Below are 22,906 nucleotides of genomic sequence, written 5' to 3' on the forward strand. Positions count from 1 at the left end.
GAGAGAGATGGACAGAGAGAGATGGTGAGAGAGAGAGAGGGAGAGAGAGAGAGAGAGAGAGATGGAGAGAGAGAGAGAGAGACAGCAGCCAATGAGCTGACAGACAGCAGTGAAAGCTTAGAGTTAAACCCAGAGCTTCATACCAGGAGCTTGAGCCAGAGAAGGAGTCAGTCACCCCCCCTCCCATCAATCCTTCCCTCCCTTTCTCCCCCTCTACACAGATCAGCATATGTGGTGACGAATGACACATTTATTTTTCTACAAAGGTTGTGTATATGTAAAGCTGCTGAAGTGCATCAAGATGTCAAGTACTTTGGGTGGCCACCCAGGTTGTGTTGGAAGGCAACCAGATGGAAGCAGAACTATAGCCTAGCTCACTGCCTGGGATGTGGACAGAGGTTTTTTTTCCCTCTATCTCTCTCTGTCTCTCTTTCTCTCTCTCTCGCTCTTTCTTTCTTTCTCTCTTTCTCTCTCTCTCTCTCTCTCTCTCTCTCTCTCTCTCTCTCTCTCTCTCTCTCTCTCTCTCTCTGTCTCTGTCTCTCTCTCTCTCTCTTTTTCCCCCCAGGCCAGTACAATAAAACTGGTACATATTGTGGAGGGAGGGAGAGGGAGAGAGAATGCAGTGCTCGGTGCCACATGTTTATGGAAGTAGTTAACCATAAATTGTCTAAAATTAGATGGCCCTCTAAGTACATATCATGCTGGATACTGACAGAGGTTTTTCCTCCTATGGATTGTCAAAATACATAAATGTCCTTATGTATTTTGGGGGGTTAAGCTACTGTCACGATCGTTCTCCTCCTCTTCGTCTGAAGAGGAGAAGCATGGGTCGGACCAATACGCGTCGAGGTATGCAGTCATAATGAATTTATTTAAATGAAAGACGAACACTTAATACAAACTATACAAAAACAACAAAACGACCGTGAAGCTACAAACGTTGTGCACAAACATACAGGCTACTAACGTTCTTACATAGACAATTACCCACAACCAATGAGAGCCTATGGCTACCCTAAATAAGGCTCCCAATCAGAGACAACCGAAATCAGCTGTCTCTAATTGGGAACTCATTCAGGTAACCATAGACTCTCCTAGATAACTAACCAACATAGACAACTCTAGACATATACACTCAACACAAACCCATCTACTACACCCCATAACCCCTTTACCAAATAAACACCCAAAACCAACAAAACATAAACATTCCCCATGTCACACCCTGACCTAACTAAAATAATAAAGAAAACAAAGAATAATAAGGCCAGGGCGTGACAGCTACTTTTTTTAAAACAATTTGTTGGTTTTCTGTTCAACTGTAATTTGCATTTGTAGTAACCACTATTGCCTCTTAAGAACATGTTTAATTAAATCTCAAATATAAAGCACTGACAAACATGAGTTATTTGGGCTCATGTACAGTATATATCACTAAAGATGAAATTCAGAACCCTTCCAGAACTGTACTCTGCATCAACACATGCAAAGTGCTGACCAACAGTATTAAACGTGGACGGTAGTCTTTACTGTGTCTTTAAATGTCCTCCTGCTCCCGTGAAACTCCCTCTCCAGCTCCCCATTAGGCTGTGTACTTAGCCCTCATTTCTCCATAAAGACATTTACGGCCTGAGTCTCACTTTAACCTAGAGGTCTCCCACCCCTTCCTCCCCCTCCCCCCTCCACCCCCCACTCTGTCTCTCCCCTCTGCATCTGAGGTCCTGGGACCAGCATGGTTAAGATAACTACAGGCACAAAGTAGGTGGGTGGCATAGGCCTGGGAGTGTTTGTGTGTGTGTGTGTGTTCTGAGTGTGTGTTTGATCTCCGTGTTGTATTTAGATGTTTAGTGGGATATCCTATCACCTCCAGTGGTAGTGTGGTCAGCCTTGTGGTCGGTGTGGGGGGGCCAGGATGGAGGGAGGGATGTGTGGGGGCCGGAGAGCGAGATGAAAGAGGGGAGAGACAGTCCTGTTTGTGTTTTTATCACTGCTGGGTTTGCTCTCCTCCTCCGCCCCTCTGAGGGTTGTGTTAAGGGAAACAATATTGGCACGGTTGTTTTTAGGTCACGCGCAGGTTTTAAGATACGCTGCTTGCGTTCTTTTCACCCTGTTAGTGGTTTTGCCCTGCTAGCGCAATAGGAAAGGGAAGGGGGGGTTCCTAGAATCTTGGAATAATGTTGTGACTGTGGGTCTCTGAAGGTGGCCAATCATGCGGGGTTGGGGCTGCTGTGTCTAATGAGGATATATTCCCAGATTACTTTGTGCCCCAGACCCTGGTGTGGAACCAACTTTAGCTCCAGTACAACTAGCAGCTCCAAGAGAAATCAAGGTGGTCTGGGGAAATAACCCTGTGATGGGGACATTTTTGCTTTGAACTTCCCCAAAGCACAAGCAAGCAGTGGAACACAATCAATCAACATTTGAGAACATAATTTCTTGATTTGGGTTTTGAGGCAGACAGAATATTTCTATCACTCCTAAAAATGTGCAAAGTTAGTATTTGGAAGACTGGGCTGTTAATTAAACGTGGTCAGTTTTGAATTAGAGTTTCTCACATTTCACATGCTGTGCCTATATGCCTGCCGCTGGGCTGAGGAGGGCGAAAGCATCTAGGCTGTGGCCCAAATAGGCACTGGTCAAAAGTAGTGCACTATATAGGGAATAGGCTGCCATTTGGCACTGGCACCTAACAGTGCTTTAATTGTATGAGAATTTCAGCCTATGTTTTACTTAATATTCCAAATATCTGGAAAGCTATTAGGTATCCACAGCAGTCACCCACGTGAGGTAGAGCTGCGAGGCATAGCAACAGGGGTCAAACAGCCATAGCAACAGGGGTCAAAGCATAAAGGTAAAGATGGATGGTGCCTCAGTGGTGCACTGCTGCAGAGTTGAAGACCTGAGGAACAGTCTGAACAGCATATTCCTCACATTCTGCTCAGCTCTAACCCAGTTGGCCTGTCTGGCCAAGCGTTTCTTCACTTGTTCAGGCCGAGCCAGGATTCGGTTTGGCTCATTCAGCACAACTCTCAAAAACAACTGTATGAAAACTTAAGGAACTAAAGCTGCGTAAACATGAATTAAGGGCGACTAACTAGGAGGGGATTTAGCTTCAGCTCGCTGGTAAGTTGGATGATGTTGCATCATGGTTTGAACGAGGTGTGATGTCACTTGAATTGAATCGTCTTTCTCTGCCTGCGGGCCGTTGTCTGTGTCCATGGTATTTTTCAGAGCTGTTCCAAGCCGATGTGGATGAGTTCTGTCAATACTACGGACGGAGGGACGGAGGCCTGTGCTTCCCAGATTTCCACCGAAAGCAAACACGGGGACAGGACTCCAACTACTTGGGAGATGAGAAAGTCGAAGACATCAACAGGTTTGTAACGTTTCACTTTCAAAATCTCTTTTACTTGTATACGTTAGGAAGAGTGCATTTAAGGTATGGTTTTTAAATATTGAGTTAACCATCCAAAAAGAACCCTTTCAGTGAGTTGTGGAAAGAGAGGCCATAGTGTGTATGGTGGCATCTCCACACTCTGAACCCAGTGTGCCACTTTGACTGGCCACCACCACCGGTCTCGCCCTAGGCGATATGTACTATGAACCAGGGTCATGGGAGACATGCCAATGCCAAGTCTGGATAAACCCCCCCCCCCCCCTTTACCCGTCACCCATCTCTCCAGTCATCACCAAAGCCTGCCGTTTGTTCAGGGTGCATTGGGCCAGGCTTTGGCCACACAATGGAAATGCTTACCCTGCAGGCCAACCCTCCCCTCACTGCTAGCTAGCAGTACGTCATAGACAAACTTTCACCTTTTTTTTGTCTGCTCGGGTGGAGAGAGAGCCTCTGAGCTCCCCGTCCCAAATGGCTCCCTATTCCCTACGTAGTGCACTAGTCCTATGGGCCCTGGTGAAAAGTAGTACACCATATAGGGAATAGGGTGCCATTTGGGACGCAGACCCGTTCTAGCCCCCCTGACGCGAGCTGAGAGCGCTGCTGCTGGACATGTGACCAACTGACCGTCCTGCTATCTCGAGCCGGACCAGACCAGATCAGACCAGAGAAACTATGCTGATGCTGTCTGTCTATGATGTCTAGCTAAGTGCTGTCTGCATTCCTGGGGTTGATGGGGTTCTACTCTAGTCGTTTTTAGTAATGACCCCTTGCTATGCTAAAGAGCACTGTAATTGTAATTGCACTGAACTCTAGGATGGATGGCCGGGATGGCCGAGGAGAGATATAGAGCTTCTGTTGGCAGCCGCTCATCTAAAGGGAGTCTTGTTGAGCTGACTCTCCCCTTCTCATCTTCCGCCTGGGGCCGGCCAAGAGATGATGAGCAAGGAGAGAGGGCCAGGTTTTAACCACCGATGTCATCTAACATCGTACGTCTTAATCAGACCTCCCACTTCAAAACTGGCCTGAGGGAGAGAGCGAGCCAGGGAGCGAGAGAGAGTGGCAGAGAGAGAGAGAGCCAGAGTGAGAGAGAGAGAGAGAGCCAGGGAGCGAGAGAGAGAGATAGAGAGAGAGAGAGAGCCCGAGTGAGAGAGAGAGAGAGAGCCAGGGAGCGAGAGAGAGAGATAGAGAGAGAGGGCGCACATCTGCTATGTGTATGAACTTGACACATGCGTCACGATGACAGCATAGCACCAGACAGGAAACTGACGGGGCGAGATAACTGAACTGACACCCTTTTTCCTCCAATGAATATCCATCCTTCACTCAGACTCTCAATGGCAAATTACGCCCAGCGATTGGGAATGTCTTGAAACAAGTGTGTGAGGAGCGAGAATCAGCGTCACCGCCTTCATGTGTTAGCTAGCCGTCGCGATGTTGTATAATGGAGTTTGAATGTTCTGTTTCCCACATCAAATGTGAACTGGGGTTTTCCGCAACACTTGTTGCACAGCTGGAGACCCCTCATCCCCCATTTAAGCATTGCTCCACTAAATTCACCCGTGGAGTGACGTATGTATGTGTGTGTGCCCAATGCACATGAATCAAAGTCATTGCCTATGGAAGTGTCTAAACTCTTACTCAACCCTTCCCATCGTGTCATGCTATTGCTTCACTCTTACTTTGTAAATAAATGGTATTCATTTACTGTCAAGTCAACTCAATCAGTGTATGTATATTGTGGGGGGTATTTTCTGTTTTTCCTCTCTCTCTCTCTCTCTCTCTCTCTCTCTCTCTCTCTCTCTCTCTCTCTCTCTCTCTCTCCATCTCTTCCTCTCTCTCTCTCTCTCTCTCTCTCTCTCTTCCTTCCCCTCTCTCTCTGTCTCCATCTCTTCCTCTCTCTCTCTCTCTCTCTCTCTCTCTCTCTCTCTCTCTCTCTCTCTCTATCTGTCTCATACGCTCACCCTCTCTCTCTTTCTCCTTCTCTCTCTCTCTATCTATCTGTCTCTCTCTGTCTCTCATGCTTTGTCTCTCGCTCTCTCTATCTGTCTCTCACGCTCACTCTCTCTCTCGCTCTTTCTCCTTCTCTCTCTCTCTTTCTCCTCTCCATCTCCCTCCTTCCTTTCCTCTCACAACGGGATTATCCGTCGGCGACCCTTGACCTTTCGTTCCTCTTCCGTCCGCCCAGGAAGCACAAGCACAACTGCTACTGTGCCCAGGTGGTGTTGAGTGGGCTGAGGCAGCCAGTAGCCGTGGTGCACTGTGGGGACGGATCCCAGCGCCTCTTTGTCCTGGAGAAGGAGGGCTTCGTCCGGGTGCTGACCCATAACATGGAGCTGCTGAAGGAGCCTTTCCTGGACATCCACAAGCTGGTGCAGACCGGACTCAAGGTCAGTGAGGAACACAATACGCATCCCTAATGACACCCTATTCTCTACATAGTGCACTACTTTTGACCAGGACCCATCGGGGCACCTGAAGACGGCTCCAAACTCTAATTCACATATAAGCGATGGTACTTGGTCGCCCCGTGTCTTCCCAATGTAAATGTACCGTAACACCAGTTTTAACACCAAAACGGTTTACTATCAATGTAGCGAGCGGACACAGAGGGAAAGCAACACTTACATGGTTTTATTTATGTGTTGCAAACATTGAGGAGAGGGAGAGAGAGTGGAACACAATCTTGGATAATCCTCAAACATTTCTACTTCTAAGACCTACCCCTCTCGTCTGATAATTCCGACCAACCAAGACCCTTCCTTCCAGACTTAACCCCCCCCTGGAGTCTGCTCGCCAGTCCTACACTTCATTAAGCAATTTAACAAAACCATCAGCTATTTATTAATTGTCCCAACACGGCTAACTCACACGCTGTTATCTTTCAATGAGCTTAGCACACACGTTGAGAACATTGCTAACGTCCTGCTAATACGTATAAGGTGGATAAATGGCTTTTTAAGTGTTACTCTGTACTCTCCCCCACCAAGCTGTTTCCATATAGGTTAGCACTGTACAATCCCACAAGATGAAAAACGATCAGGCTAACACGTCACTGGCCAATACTTTATTTTGATTAATGGTGTCGTATGATATGATTTCACACAGCAATAGCCCCTCTCACAACAGTGGAAGACCAGCTGTATCTGTCTTTTAGTGGTCAACCCTGTCTGCACCATCTCTCTCTCTCTCTGCCTCTCTCTCTGCCTCTCTCTCTGCCTCTCTCTCTGCCTCTCTCTCTCTGCCTCTCTCTCTCTCTGCCTCTCTCTCTGCCTCTCTCTCTGCCTCTCTCTCTGCCTCTCTCTCTCTCTCTCTCTCTCTCTCTCTCTCTCTCTCCTTCTATTCTCTCTTTCCCTCTCTATTCCCTCTCTCTCTCCCTCTCTCTCTCTCTCTCCCTCTCTCTCTCTCTCTCTTTCCCTCTCCACCCTTGGTTGCTAAAGAAACATCTGGTGTCTGTCGAGACCATTCTAATAACGAGGGGTCTAAGGAGATGAACTGTGTTCACAGTGCACAAACACACGAGAAGTACTCGTCACCCGTCCCTCTCCGCTGCAGTTTCCTCGAGACAGGAAACCATTGGCATGTCTGGTACTTCTGAAAAGAATTAGCACCTATCTGACATTTACTCACTCAGTCTGGTCTGCTCTGACCTCCCACATCATCATGGAAATCTAACTTCCAGAGAACAGGGGAGGTGAAGAGGAGAGAGGGGCCTGGAGCTGGGGCTCGGGTTGGCTGGCCCCCCCCTGAAAGATATGTTATACTGCCGTTTGGTTTGGAACCTTCTCCGAGAGAAGAGGGAGAAGAGAGAAGAGGAGCAGCACACCCACGAGAGCGAATCAAGAAGAAATACAATCATCACCGCCCGCCAGCCCGCCTGCTCCTCCGTAGCTTTGTGTTGGCAGAGCCTCTGGGCAACAGTTGAATAGGAAGTCGTCTTTTTTTTCATCGACGTCGTCTTGGAAGCCGGGGAGAGGATCGGTGTAGTGGAGCGGTATTCTATGTAGGCATCATTTCAACCTCAGTAGTGTGCACCATAGACATGCAGCGTCAGGTCCAGTAGTTGGAAACATCATCTTTATAGCCGTGTAGGATTGTTAAGCTTTTGAAATGGCCTATAATTTACCATGTAATTTCAGGTTCAGTTTCAATTTCTCACCTGCTAGGACCTGTTAATGCTATCGTAGCTCTTACCACATAACTTTACATGGAGACATCCACTTCTGCCACTGACTGTTAGCTATGTGTCACAGACAGGATTGGGGTCAATTCCATTTAAATTCTAGACAATTCAGGAAGTACAATGACATTCCAATTCTCTTCAACGCTTTTCAATGAAGAACATTTGGAAATGGAATTGTAATTAGTTTTTTCTTTTCTGAATTGACTGGAATTGAAATGGAATTGACCCCAGCCCTGCTCACTGACAGTTACATCAAGAGCTGTCTCAGAGAAGGAGTACTGATCTGGGATCATCTTTCTGTCCATGTAATCAAAGTCATTATGTGAGCTAAAAGGCAACTCTTAATACATATGGCCCCTGATGATGTTTATCCGTATCCAAGGCGACAGCTGTAGGTTTTGAATTTGAGAGTGAACTGATAGTGTCCAGAGATAGGGAAATGGGGAAGAGGAGGAGGAGGGGGCACACTTTTTGGACAGGAAGTTTATCTATCACGCATGCCTCCCACCGTTCCTTTAGAAAGAGGACAGCGGAGATTACAGGGAGTGAAGCGGACCCCAGCGAATGGACATGCAAACAGGCCCACAGGGAGCCCAGGACGACCCTCCTGCTGTCTTATCATCATTAAACCTAACTGCTAGCGGATAAAACAATCATTATGACAATTAGAGAGTGGCTAGAGAACCGGCAGGCCGGCCGGTAGGCCCCCCAGAGTCCTATTCTGTGATGTTGGCTGCTACAAGACTCTGGCCGCACGGGGCCCCCAGCACCAGGGGACCAGGGGGGCTTCCAGAGGGGGCTACCATGGGGGGGCTGAGGTGTTTACTCACTGCATCAACAGGACATAGTTCCCTCTATACAGATAGAACACCCAGGAGCCTCTGGGGAAGTGGGAGATGAGAAGGGGGGGCTGGAGTGAGACTCACTGAGAGGGGAAGATAAGGGGTTATCATTGCCCTGGCTCCCCTAGCTGCCACATGCTTTGATTGTAATGTTCTGTGGTTCCTTCTGCCGGCCCGGCAGATCCCCCCCCGTGACAATTAAGATGACCCTCTCAGACACAATGCTGCCGGAGGGAGGGAGCAAGGGAGGGTCTCCTTCTCCTCTCTTCATTGCACCGTGGGTGTTCCCTGACACCCAATCTCCCCTTCCCCTCCTGTCATTACTTGATTGTGTGTGTGTGTAACGCACTTGCTGGCGTCCTCTTCCCGGTAGGAAGCCTGCTAATTCCGTCATTCCCTGTCACCCCTTCTCCCACACACAGAGTCCTTTCTCACAGAGTCCTCTCTCAAACTTGCCCTGTTTGACATTGTTTCTGTCCATCTGTCCCGGAGGTGTCACAGTCACCATCCTCCAAGCCCATTGGATCAGATACTCTCATCTCTAACAACTGATTGACTGATTATGTTTCCCAGCTGCTTGGTGATTAAACGGAGGCTTACGCCACCACTGCCAGGCTGTGGCTCAGATGTGGTGAAGGCGGCTCGGCGGGCACGGTGCGAAACCGTGTGGCACAGTCCTGATCAGGGCGCCGTTGTCTTTACGACTCGTCACTACCAACTGTACCACACGGCGTGTCCAGCACGTCTCAGCTCAGTACCAACACCTGATAGTGTCACGCTGACTATGAAGCCATCACGGCGCGTTAACTGAGGTGCTCAGACAGTTAACTTGTTTTGGGTTTTCTGTTTCAAGCGGGAACCACTTCCAGATGCTGTTGAACGAGAGAGAACGCAGCCCAACGTCCATACTTAATCTCCCTGTATCCAGCGGAGGCTGACAATATGCTGGCTTTGATTTCATTCATGGTGACACATTGCCTATGTGCAAATAGAGCGACGCCGTTATTGGTTGCTTACATCAGCCAGCTGCAAAGGCAATGGGGCGAAAGCGGTTTGGAATGAAGACATCTGCTTTGAGCAGTGTGGGTTCGCCTAACACTCTTATTGAAGTGTGTTAGCCTGTGTGACAGGGCTAGGGGCGCGGACGCGCAATAAAATATATTCACTGTGAGACAAATATCTCATGCTGTGTTCTTGTGCTCTGTCACACTGCATCTACAGCTGTCAGGCTAACTCAACCAGAGAGAGCAGAGGTTCCTCTCAGACTGTCAGGCTAGCTCAACCAGAGAGAGCAGAGGTTCCTCTCAGACTGTCAGGCTAGCTCAACCAGAGAGAGTAGAGGTTCCTCTCAGACTGTCAGGCTAACTCAACCAGAGAGAGTAGAGGTTCCTCTCAGACTGTCAGGCTAACTCAACCAGAGAGAGTAGAGGTTCCTCTCAGACTGTCAGGCTAACTCAACCAGAGAGAGTAGAGGTTCCTCTCAGACTGTCAGGCTAACTCAGCCAGAGAGAGTAGAGGTTCCTCTCAGACTGTCTGAGATAAGTGCCCTGCGGATGATAGATTAGCTCTTACTCCTACTGTTGACTCCCTCTGAGAACTGAAGCGCTGAAGCTGAAGGAGGGGGGGCAGCAATGTTAATCTTACTATTATCCTATTTATGTAATGGGAAGAGGAACATACGCTGGAATACGTCAAGAGAAAGTTCAGTGAAAGTCGTAGTTTATCAAGATGGAGTCGTAGACCCAAAACATTACTCTGTTGGCCGACGTGTCGTGTGATACAGGAAATTGCCTGGCTGCCTCCTCCATTATAAAAGTGGTTTTGCATCCAATCTGATTGGGCTGGGTGGTTTGGTCTCTTTAGTTTTTTCTTCTCTCTCCCTTCGTTATTAGACTGAGTGATCTCTGGTCTAAGCTCCGACCTTGTCATAGGATTAATGTGTGTTAACAGGTGGAGGGGGGGGGGGGGATTTGACTTGGCTCCCTGGTTTCATTGTGCTGGAGTAACCAGGGGGAGGTGGGGGGCTGAATGAGTGTGAACATTTCAGATTGCCTTTGAGGTAAAAGGGGCTGCATTGTTTTTCTCCAATCAGCACTCCTCGTGGTGGAATGTATTTTTGTGGGGATTGCCAGAGCCAATGAGGATCAAAAGGCGCTGGGCTAACAATGCAGGGAGCCAAACCATGCATCATGGAACAGAAAGGCAGCTGCCTGGCGGGATTGGAAACGGTAGCCACTCACTATGCTCCGCTCCCTGCTCCGGCTCCCCTTCCACAGCTCTATGGAATGCTGCTGATGTTCTGGTGAGAACTACAACTCTGCCTCGCCTGGCTCTTGACACCAAAAAAACGGCCAAAAACGGAAGAATAAAGTCCGGCCTACGCTGTGAATCTGGAGGCAGGTGTTGGTGGAGCATCAACAGACAGACAGACAGACAGACAGGCTCAGCTCCGTGAGATTCCACCAGAACCCACTGCCACACTGGGAGGAAGAATGATGGTGGTCGTAAAAAAGGAGGGAGAAGGAGAAGAGCAGTTTAAGGAGAAAAGGAGGGAAGCTTGTTTTCAAGTCAAGGCGTTGAAGTGATTTGTGGTGGGCCTGACAGAGGTGTTACGATGACATCATCAATGGCCATTGTCTCCCTCCCCCCCCCCCCCCCCCCCCCCGCTACGAGGCTTTGTTCTCCCATGACCACAAAAGGGGGTGGTCAGAGGACCTGTAGGAAGCTAGTGGGAGGAGCTATAGGAGGATGGGCTCATTGTAATGGCTGGAAAGGAATTAATGGAACAGTATCAAACAGATCAAACATATAGAAACCCCGTTTGACTCCGTTCCATTGATTCCATTCCAGCCATTACAATGAGCCCGTCCTCCTATAGCTCCTCCCACCAGCCTCCACTGCAGTACACCCAGTACCTCTCCTCTAAATAACCCCGCACAGTAGAGCTGGAAGATAGTGAAACCTCACTTTGTTTATATTTTAACTGGAACTAATACTCAACACACGAACACTTCAAATTAGCTCTTTTGTCTATCACTTGGAGCAGAGCTGCCTACTTACGTTGTCAACAATATGTCTGCTGTAGCTTTGGCAGTAATTTAATAGCGATCCATCTGCCAAGGTATTTTTTCTCTTCTCCTAATCAGAGGTTAAGATTGAATCGGGCTGTGTCCCAAATGGCACCCTATTCCCTATAGGGCTTGGGCCAAAAGTAGTGCGCTATGTAGGGAATAGGGTGCCATTTGGAACTCAGTCCTAGTTTCCAAGTGTTTGTTTCTTATGACCTGGTGTTAGCTCTGCTGCTGTCCGTATGCCTTCTGGTTATGACGAGCAGTCATTAGCGAGAGAGCTAATATTTCAGCCCATTTACCGCTGCTGTGTTTTAGTGGTCTTTTAGCTGAAGATCAAACGGCTCCTTCCTTTTGGAATTCTTGTCTTGACCCGCTCCTTCCCAGTGTTTATGTGGGGAATTCGGGTCACTGCATCCCAAATCTGACATATGGGTCAATAATTTTAAGGTGAGGGACCGGAATGGTTGTCTGTGGCAAACTAGAATCATCTCCCACTCATTACTGTCAATGTGCAGTTTATTGGACTCACTACCAACCCCACATAAATCCTGTTATTTTGAGCAACACGGAATTTACATGGAGTAGTTCTCATAAATTCTCGTCGAGAGGAACTCTTATTTATTCGTCAACGTTCGCATTTTTTTTATCTTAACGGCGGTATTGAAAGGACCCCGGTGTCGGATCACTGTAGGCCTAGCTCGTACGGAACAGGGCTGACGACACGGACATCACATTCCATTGGAATGTTTGACTGGGTTCTGCCCTTCGCCGTCCAAACAGTTTCTGGGGGATCCAGTACACTTGAACCAATTTATGATCTGTGTTGCTTGGCCTGTGACCCGGGGCTACACCTCTGCTAATGCCTCCACACTGTAGGACTAACACAAAGGCCAGACCTCCTCGCTCTCTTTGCCTAAATTCCTTTTTAAATATTTTGAGAGGGAATTCCAAGAGGTTGACGCAGGCAGATCGGCTTTGATTCTGGCTGATGTTGATGCTGGTTCGCCTCCTTCAGTGAGGTAGCCATTCTAGGGGGTTCTGAGGTCGATTTTTTTGCATCCACGCCAGCCAGCATCAATGCTTCTGTTATTGAGGGAGGAATGGGGCTTGAGCTGTTTTGGAGAGGGGGGGACAACAACATACGGCCAAAAATGTAAGGGGGCACGTTTTAAACATTGTTAACACCTAAGCCTGGCATTCTGTTCATTCTTTTGTTAAGAGAGGGAGAGAGAGAAACACAAAGACCTGATTGCATTGCCTAGGGACTGAAACGCTATAGCTGCTTATTACAGCTAACTATGATGGGAGGACCACCAGAGTTGTGACTGATGTAGCTGCCTCCGGGGTGAGACAAAGGTTTACGTATTACACAAGCAATTTAGATGGTTTCTAAACATGTTGCCAAGACACTGGGTGCTGGCAGCCCTGTCCTTGTTTAGGTTCTCTTTCTCTTCCCCCCCTCCATCTCTATCCTCAAATTTTGCATGGTGCGGGGGGGGACGGGGGACGGGGGGGACTGAAGGACTCTGCACTTTTGTGTTGTCTATGAACTACGAGTGAGCTAATAAATTCTTTCAGCCACTCAGCATAGCATTCACGGATATCCCCCAAAGATTACACACACAAATCACCGGACAATGGAGGCCGCCGGGATGGCCTGGGCGTCGCAGGGGCCCCGAGGACAAGCTGGCGAGAGAGAGAGAGAGAGGGCTGGGCTGGGGTGGGGTGGGCTGGAGGGGGATCGAGGGGGAGCACTGGCTGGAGTCAAATGTTTTATAATGGTTTGTAATGCAGTAGTCAATGAGGGCGGTAGTGGAGGTACGGTATGTGGGGAGGACAGAAGAGGGGGATTTGGTTGGGAGGGGTGGGCACTGGGTATCTACAGAGACCAAGATGGAAGGAGACAGAGAGAGAGAAGGAAATATAGTGAGAAAAGTAGAGAGAAAGAGACAATGTTGTGGTTGTGGGTTATGGGTTGGCTTTGACTTTAGTTAGTACAGCACAAGCAGCAGAAAGAAAGAAAGAAAGAAAGAAAGAAAGAAAGAAAGAAAGAAAGAAAGAAAGAAAGAAGGAAGGAAGGAAAAAAGGAAGGAAAGAAAGAAAGAAAAAGTAGGCAGATAATTAACTTGTTGGTCCTTTGTGTTTGTCCTCTGACTGCAGGCAGGAGATGAAAGGGGTCTGCTAGGTCTCACATTCCACCCCAATTACAAGAAGAACGGCAAGCTGTACGTCTCCTACACCACCAACCAGGAGCGCTGGGCCATCGGACCGCACGACCACATTCTGCGTGTGGTCGAGTACACCGTCTCCAGGTAACTAGTGGAGAAACCCATGCCAAACATTTACCATTTACGGTTCAACCACTGATAATACAGAAACGTCCTGCATGTGGTCGAGTACACCGTCTCAAGGTAAAATCTGTGAAATTACATTGAACCAAAGTTGAATAAACGTTGAATTGACATCTATGTCCTGCGGTCACTGTCTCCAGGTAAAATGGGAGAAACCAAACCAAACCACCCCCTAGATACATTCATTGACCACACATGGTCCAACCAATGACGAAGCAGAAACAAGCAAAGCCTAAATAAGATGGATTTCAGTGTCGATATTCCCGAGATCAATGTTTGCAGGTATAAAGTAGGGCTGGGAATTACCAGGGACCTCACGATACGATATTATCATGATACTTAGGTGCCGATATGATATTTATTGCAATTCTCACGATTCTATATGTATTGCAATTCGCACTGTAATTGTATTGCAATGTTATTCGATGTTTCAAACATATTGCTCACAATATGTCTGCTGCAGAGGGACAAGTGAGGGCCATGAGAAAACAAGTTTTGATCAGTCATGGAAATAAAAGTGCTGACAACATATTGGCTCCTTATTTAAAAAGAACATGGAGGACAAGCTATGAGGGAAAAATACTGGAGTTTTGGAGCAGGTACAACCAACTAGCGCACAAATAATATTGCAATATTGTCAAAACAATACGATATATCGTCAAAAATAATATCCCGATATGTAACACAACAATTTTTTCCCGCATCACTAGTTGATGAACAGAAAATGTTTCTTTTCTAGTCAGTTTTGAATGCAGCCCGTGTCGGCTCGCTGCCAAGTCAAGTCTCTCACGTGAAACGTGTTTTCTGACGGCGACAGCTTTTGCTCTTATTGAAAACTGTAATGGCGGCGTATAATTCTACAACGCTGCTAATGACAACTGTAGATGTTTGTGGCTCTGCTGTTGATATACCAGAGCTCCATTGCACAACAAGCCGTGATTAACAAAACAAACTTCTCGTAACTATACTAGTTAAAGTATTACGTTTTTATTATCATAATCACTGTTGTATGGCACGGTTTAAAGACTTCATTTTTCAAACTGTTATAATCTTGGAGGTGCTGGCGTTTTGAGGAGGAGCCATGGCGTTGGTATTTGTATGTCACTCAGTGTGAGATAGTCAATCTCTTCCTGGCAGAGCAACGACCCTGAAGGAAAATAATAAGAAACTCTCTGTCTAAATACCCTGCCCAAAATAACACATCATTAAACATTTTGTGGCTGTTAATATGAAGCCAAATCCTTTCTCTGGACTTGGAAAGTCATCACTTTATGGGTTTGAGTTACAGCTTTGAGTTGAGATTCACCCCAACATCGTAATAACGTCCTAACTCTGAGCTTTAATGAAGCGTCAAATCTAAAACCCAATGTCTCCAGACAACAAGCTCATTAAACACTCTTCTCGTTGGCGTGTTGTCGGTGAGTTAGCTTGTTTTTACATGTCAGCGTTTTCTCCTGCAGTGGTATCATCTTACTCACGTACATAATTGCTCTTTTTCCATCCAGGCATTACATGAGCACCTCTCTGTTTAATCAGGACATCCTTTAAATATAGGTCTCAAACGTTCTTTACCTTTGGTCTCAATATGTGTAGTAGGCCCCAATAGTGTCAACATATGTTTAGGGCTCATTTTGGTTAATGCAGGGGTGTGTTAGGGCTGGGTTGGAGAAAAAGCATGCACACACTATGACCTCTAAGACTGTCTACTTTTGGTATGGAATGTATTGAAACGTCACGCCAGCCTCTGACAATACAATGTTATGGTCCTCTCATAGAGATATAAAACAATACACTGTTAGGTTCCTCTCATAGAGATATAACACAATACACTCTAGGTTCCTCTCATAGAGATATAAAACAATACCCTCTAGGTTCCTCTCATAGAGATATAAAACAATACACTCTAGGTTCCTCTCATAGAGATATAAAACAATACACTCCAGGTTCCTCTCATAGAGATATAACACAATACACTCTAGGTTCCGCTCATAGAGATATAACACAATACCCTCTAGGTTCCTCTCATAGAGATATAAAACAATACACTCTAGGTTCCTCTCATAGAGATATAAAACAATACACTCTAGGTTCCTCTCATAGAGATATAAAACAATACACTCTAGGTTCCTCTAATAGAGATATAACACAATACACTCTAGGTTCCTCTCATAGAGATATAAAACAATACCCTCTAGGTTCCGCTCATAGAGATATAAAACAATACACTCTAGGTTCCGCTCATAGAGATATAACACAATACCCTCTAGGTTCCTCTCATAGAGATATAAAACAATACCCTCTAGGTTCCGCTCATAGAGATATGAAACAATACACTCCAGGTTCCTCTCATAGAGATATAAAACAATACACTGTTAGGTTCCTCTCATAGAGATATAAAACAATACCCTCTAGGTTCCTCTCATAGAGATATAAAACAATACCCTCTAGGTTCCTCTCATAGAGATATAAAACAATACACTCTAGGTTCCTCTCATAGAGATATAAAACAATACACTCTAGGTTCCTCTCATAGAGATATAAAACAATACCCTCTAGGTTCCTCTCATAGAGATATAAAACAATACACTCCAGGTTCCTCTCATAGAGATATAAAACAATACACTCCAGGTTCCTCTCATAGAGATATGAAACAATACCCTCTAGGTTCCTCATAGAGATATAAAACAATACACTCTACGGTCCTCATAGAGATATAAAACAATACACTCTAGGTTCCTCTAATAGAGATATAACACAATACCCTCTAGGTTCCTCTCATAGAGATATGAACACAATACACTCTAGGTTCCTCTCATAGAGATATGAAACAATACACTCTAGGTTCCTCATAGAGATATAAAACAATACACTCTAGGTTCCTCTCATAGAGATATGAAACAATACACTCTAGGTTCCTCTCATAGAGATATAAAACAATACACTCTAGGTTCCTCATAGAGATATAAAACAATACACTCTAGGTTCCTCTCATAGAGATATAAAACAATACACTCTAGGTTCCTCATAGAGATATAAAACAATACACTCTAGGTTCCTCTCATAGAGATATGAACACAATACACTCTAGGTTCCTCTCATAGAGATATAAAACAATACACTCCAGGTTCCTCTCATAGAGATATAAAACAATACACTCTAGGTTCCTCTAATAGAGATATAACACAATACACTCTAGGTTCCTCTCATAGAGATATGAAACAATACACTCTAGGTTCCTCTCATAGAGATATAAAACAATACACTCTAGGTTCCTCTCATAGAGATATAAAACAATACACTCTAGGTTCCTCTCATAGAGATATAAAACAATACACTCTAGGTTCCTCTCATAGAGATATAAAACAATACCCTCTAGGTTCCTCTCATAGAGATATGAAACAATACAGTCTAGGTTCCTCTAATAGAGATATAAAACAATACACTCTAGGTTCCTCTCATAGAGATATAAAACAATACACTCTAGGTTCCTCATAGAGATATAAAACAATACACTCTAGGTTCCTCTCATAGAGATATGAAACAATACACTCTAGGTTCCTCTCATGAGATATAAAACAATACACTCTAGGTTCCTCTCATAGAGATATAAAACGATACACTCTAGGTTCCTCTCATGAGATATAAAACAATACCCTCTAGGTTCCTCTCATAGACATAAAAAACAATGCATTTGATCGAACACTTTTCGATTTAATTTTGTTGATCAGGAAAAACCCGAACTTGGTGGACAGTAGGACCACGCGGATGCTGATAGAAGTGGCAGAGCTGCATAGGAAGCACCTGGGAGGACAGCTGCTGTTTGGCCCTGACGGCCTGCTGCACATCGTCCTGGGAGATGGCATGATCACCCTGGACGACATGGAGGAGATGGACGGCCTCAGGTGAGACCCAGGGGTCAGGGGGTCAAAGGTTAAGGGCAATGTGTAGGCTATTTGGGGATTAGTCTGTGGGGGATCATTCTGTCAGAATCTTTAGTATGTGTATCTTTCTATGGGTATCTTTCTATGGCCATATTGCTATGGGTATCTTTCTATGGGAATCTTTCTATGGGAATCTTTCTATGGTTATCTTTCTATGGGTATCTTTCTATGGTTATCTTTCTATGGGAATCTTTCTATGGCCATCTTTCTATGGTTATCTTTCTATGGGTATCTTTCTATGGTTATCTTTCTATGGTTATCTTTCTATGGTTATCTTTCTATGGTTATCTTTCTATGGTTATCTTTCTATGGTTATCTTTCTATGGTTATCTTTCTATGGACATCTTTCTATGGACATCTTTCTATGGACATCTTTCTATGGACATCTTTCTGCTGGTATTTTTTAGGCCACTGTAGGCCATTTCCCAAAAACTTAAAGGACAGTAAGTCTTCTAACATTTGGCAAGATGAAGCAATATGGTAGCAGTAAACCAAGATAGTAGCTACAGTTTTTCCACCTCCACCTAACCAGTTGTCCTTTCTTGTGTGTGCTGTCTGCAGTGATTTCACAGGGTCTGTGTTGAGGGTGGACGTGGACACAGACTGCTGCACGGCTCCCTACTCCATACCCAGGAACAACCCCTACTTCAACAGCACCAACCAGCCACCAGAAATATTTGCCCACGGACTGCATGACCCAGGCAGGTGAGTGAAATGTTCCATGGCCATACCTGATACCTGTACCCACCAAGAGAATCCCACCAATACTTCACACACCTGATACCTGTACCCACCTAGAGAATCCCCCCAATACTTCTCACATCTGATACCTGTACCCACCTAGAGAATTCCCCAATACTTCTCACACCTGATACCTGTACCCACCGAGAGAATTCCCCAATACTTCTCACACCTGATACCTGTACCCACCAAGAGAATCCCCCCAATACTTCACACACCTGATACCTGTACCCACCAAGAGAATCCCCCCAATACTTCACATACCTGATACCTGTACCCACCAAGAGAATCCCCCAATACTTCACATACCTGATACCTGTACCCACCAAGAGAATCCCCCCAATACTTCACATACCTGATACCTGTACCCACCAAGAGAATCCCCCCAATACTTCACATACCTGATACCTGTACCCACCCAGAGAATCCCCCCAATACTTCTCACACCTGATACCTGTACCCACCAAGAGAATCCCCCCAATACTTCACATACCTGATACCTGTACCCACCTGGAGAATCCCCCCAATACTTCACATACCTGATACCTGTACCCACCTAGAGAATCCCCCCAATACTTCTCACACCTGATACCTGTACCCACCAAGAGAATCTCCCCAATACTTCACATACCTGATACCTGTACCCACCAAGAGAATCCCCCCAATACTTCACATACCTGATACCTGTACCCACCAAGAGAATCCCCCAATACTTCACATACCTGATATCTGTACCCACCAAGAGAATCCCCCCAATACTTCTCACACCTGATACCTGTACCCACCAAGAGAATCCCCCAAATACTTCACATACCTGATACCTGTACCCACCCAGAGAATCCCCCCAATACTTCACATACCTGATACCTGTACCCACCCAGAGAATCCCCCCAATACTTCACATACCTGATACCTGTACCCACCCAGAGAATCCCCCCAATACTTCACATACCCGATACCTGTACCCACCAAGAGAATCCCCCCAATACTTCACATACCTGATACCTGTACCCACCCAGAGAATCCCCCCAATACTTCACATACCTGATACCTGTACCCACCCAGAGAATCCCCCCAATACTTCACATACCTGATACCTGTACCCACCAAGAGAATCCCCCCAATACTTCACATACCTGATACCTGTACCCACCAAGAGAATCCCCCCAATACTTCACATACCTGATACCTGTACCCACCAAGAGAATCCCCCCAATACTTCACATACCTGATACCTGTACCCACCAAGAGAATCCCCCCAATACTTCACATACCTGATACCTGTACCCACCCAGAGAATCCCCCCAATACTTCACATACCTGATACCTGTACCCACCCAGAGAATCCCCCCAATACTTCACATACCTGATATCTGTACCCACCAAGAGAATCCCCCCAATACTTCTCACACCTGATACCTGTACCCACCCAGAGAATCTCCCCAATACTTCTCACACCTGATACCTGTACCCACCCAGAGAATCCTCCCAATACTTCACATACCTGATATCTGTACCCACCCAGAGAATCCCCCCAATACTTCACATACCTGATACCTGTACCCACCCAGAGAATCCCACCAATACTTCACATACCTGATATCTGTACCCACCCAGAGAATCCCCCCAATACTTCTCACACCTGATACCTGTACCCACCCAGAGAATATCCCCAATACTTCTCACACCTGATACCTGTACCCACCCAGAGAATCCCCCCAATACTTCACATACCTGATATCTGTACCCACCAAGAGAATCCCCCCAATACTTCTCACACCTGATACCTGTACCCACCCAGAGAATCGCCCCAATACTTTACATACCTGATATCTGTACCCACCCAGAGAATCCCCCCAATACTTCACATACCTGATACCTGTACCCACCCAGAGAATCCCCCCAATACTTCTCACACCTGATACCTGTACCCACCAAGAGAATCTCCCCAATACTTCACATACCTGATACCTGTACCCACCCAGAGAATCCCCCCAATACTTCACATACCTGATACCTGTACCCACCCAGAGAATCCCCCCAATACTTCACATACCTGATACCTGTACCCACCAAGAGAATCCCCCAATACTTCACATACCTGATACCTGTACCCACCCAGAGAATCCCACCAATACTTCACATACCTGATACCTGTACCCACCCAGAGAATCCCCCCAATACTTCACATACCTGATACCTGTACCCACCCAGAGAATCCCCCCAATACTTCACATACCTGATACCTGTACCCACCAAGAGAATCCCCCCAATACTTCACATACCTGATACCTGTACCCACCCAGAGAATCCCACCAATACTTCACATACCTGATATCTGTGCCCACCCAGAGAATCCCCCCAATACTTCTCACACCTGATACCTGTACCCACCCAGAGAATCTCCCCAATACTTCTCACACCTGATACCTGTACCCACCCAGAGAATCCCCCCAATACTTCACATACCTGATATCTGTACCCACCAAGAGAATCCCCCCAATACTTCTCACACCTGATACCTGTACCCACCTAGAGAATCTCCCCAATACTTCTCACACCTGATACCTGTACCCACCCAGAGAATCCCCCCAATACTTCACATACCTGATACCTGTACCCACCCAGAGAATCCCCCCAATACTTCACATACCTGATACCTGTACCCACCAAGAGAATCCCACCAATACTTCACATACCGGATACCTGTACCCACCAAGAGAATCCCCCCAATACTTCACATACCTGATACCTGTGCCCACCCAGAGAATCTCCCCAATACTTCACAATGTGGTGTGTATCTTCTCATATATTAATATTAGTATATAGTATGTCGTTTTTAATTGTGAGTGACAGTTAATTCTGAGTGACAGTTAACTGTGAGTGACTGTTGCACCTATTCCTTTCTAGTGTGTATCTTCTCAACCGTGGACATGATCAGATCACTCCGTGTGTTACTGCCTCGGTTGTTCTGTGTCTTCACATGTTAAAAGGTTGATCATGGATTGACTGGACTAGGCTATGAGCTTCATTAGAACGTGTTCATCAATCATACTGAGTTGTAGCTGGGTGTGTGAGATATGCAGCTATTGATTTACAGTACCCCGCATGCCACTGTTTGATCATGTGGCACAACCACCCCAAGGTGATCGTTGATACTCAGGGAGTGACGCATCATCGCAGATGGACAGTGTCATGACGTTCCAATGTTTATCCGTTCATTCCCGTCTTTCCCCAGGTGTGCCGTGGACCGGCATCATACGGATAACAACGGGAGTCTCTTGATCCTGTGCACGGACGCCAGCGGTAGGAACGCGTCAGCAGGGAGAATACTGGCGATCACTAAGGGGAAAGACTACGGTGAGTTCCTTCTTCTAATGGTTTCCCCTAACAACACTGAGGATGTGTCCCAAATGGCACCCTATTCCCTATATAGTGCACTACTTCTGAGCAGAGTGCATGAGCCCTAGTTAAAAGGAGTGCACTTTATAGCGGACAAGCTGCCATTTGGGACCTTTAGGAGCCTGAGAGTGCCCTTTAGGGGTCTGTCTGGAATACATCAATGGGACATTAATGTTGCTTGTTATGAAAATAGCTGTCTGCCTTACAGTCTCATTTCATGTCCTCTCTCACCTTGGGAACGTGTGGAAGAATCTGATGGAATTCCTCACAAATTACCTTTTTGGATAACCTTTCATTTTACTGTGTGTTCTGCACGAGAAAAACGATGTCTGTTTTTTTGGAATACAACTGGATTCTTTCCTATTGTGAGAATGCGGTATTTGGTCAGCCTCCAACTTGTTCAGTACACAGTGTATCTGAGTTTTTTTTTTTAAGTATCAGAAGTTTTTGTGATCCACAAACGATTCGTCCTCGCATATCGTTGCCAGGGGAATGTGAGTTTGTGCCCATGACTAGGATTTATAGTTGTCAGCCACGATGAATATCTTGATGATGTGTTAGTATAGTTGAAAGCGCACTAAACAGAGCCATGAGGACCTGGGGTTCATATTCTCCTTGGTGCACGTCAAAAGAGCATAATCGACACCAGAACACTCTTTCTAACACAATGAAGAAATTAGTGCTTATGTTTGGTTGAATCATGTAGAGCTGTTTGTTTGATTCTAATAACCACACAATGAGTGCTATTTCAGCCACCCACAAAACAACCCCCCCTAACCCCCACCCAGCCCCTCAGCCTAGTTTAAAGCCCCCACCCATTCCATTGGCCACCTCTCACCCAGGACGATCACTGATTGGGCCAAAATCCCCCAGACCCCGGCCCCGATTATACTATTGGCATGATGGAGGTGGAGTTCATTACCTATCTGATTACACCCTAATAGGGGCGAGAACTCCTCACATCATAATGTCCATTATTCC

At 46.2% G+C, this 22,906-nt stretch overlaps 1 protein-coding gene across 1 annotated transcript in view; it reads left to right on the top strand.

Moving 5' to 3' along the window:
- Window positions 1-2,704: 2,704 nt before the first annotated feature.
- The window catches only part of LOC129855901 (hedgehog-interacting protein-like), a 36,215-nt gene continuing 16,013 nt past the window's right edge, over window positions 2,705-22,906 (top strand). The window contains exons 1-6 of the mRNA XM_055924010.1: window positions 2,705-3,376; window positions 5,583-5,784; window positions 13,651-13,802; window positions 17,570-17,743; window positions 18,344-18,487; window positions 21,762-21,883. Coding sequence (XP_055779985.1) covers window positions 3,165-3,376; window positions 5,583-5,784; window positions 13,651-13,802; window positions 17,570-17,743; window positions 18,344-18,487; window positions 21,762-21,883 — 1,006 coding nt within the window. The 5' untranslated portion in view covers window positions 2,705-3,164. The remainder of the gene's footprint in view (window positions 3,377-5,582; window positions 5,785-13,650; window positions 13,803-17,569; window positions 17,744-18,343; window positions 18,488-21,761; window positions 21,884-22,906) is intronic.

This window comes from Salvelinus fontinalis, chromosome 5, assembly GCF_029448725.1.
Source record: "Salvelinus fontinalis isolate EN_2023a chromosome 5, ASM2944872v1, whole genome shotgun sequence".
Lineage (NCBI taxonomy): Eukaryota > Metazoa > Chordata > Actinopteri > Salmoniformes > Salmonidae > Salvelinus > Salvelinus fontinalis.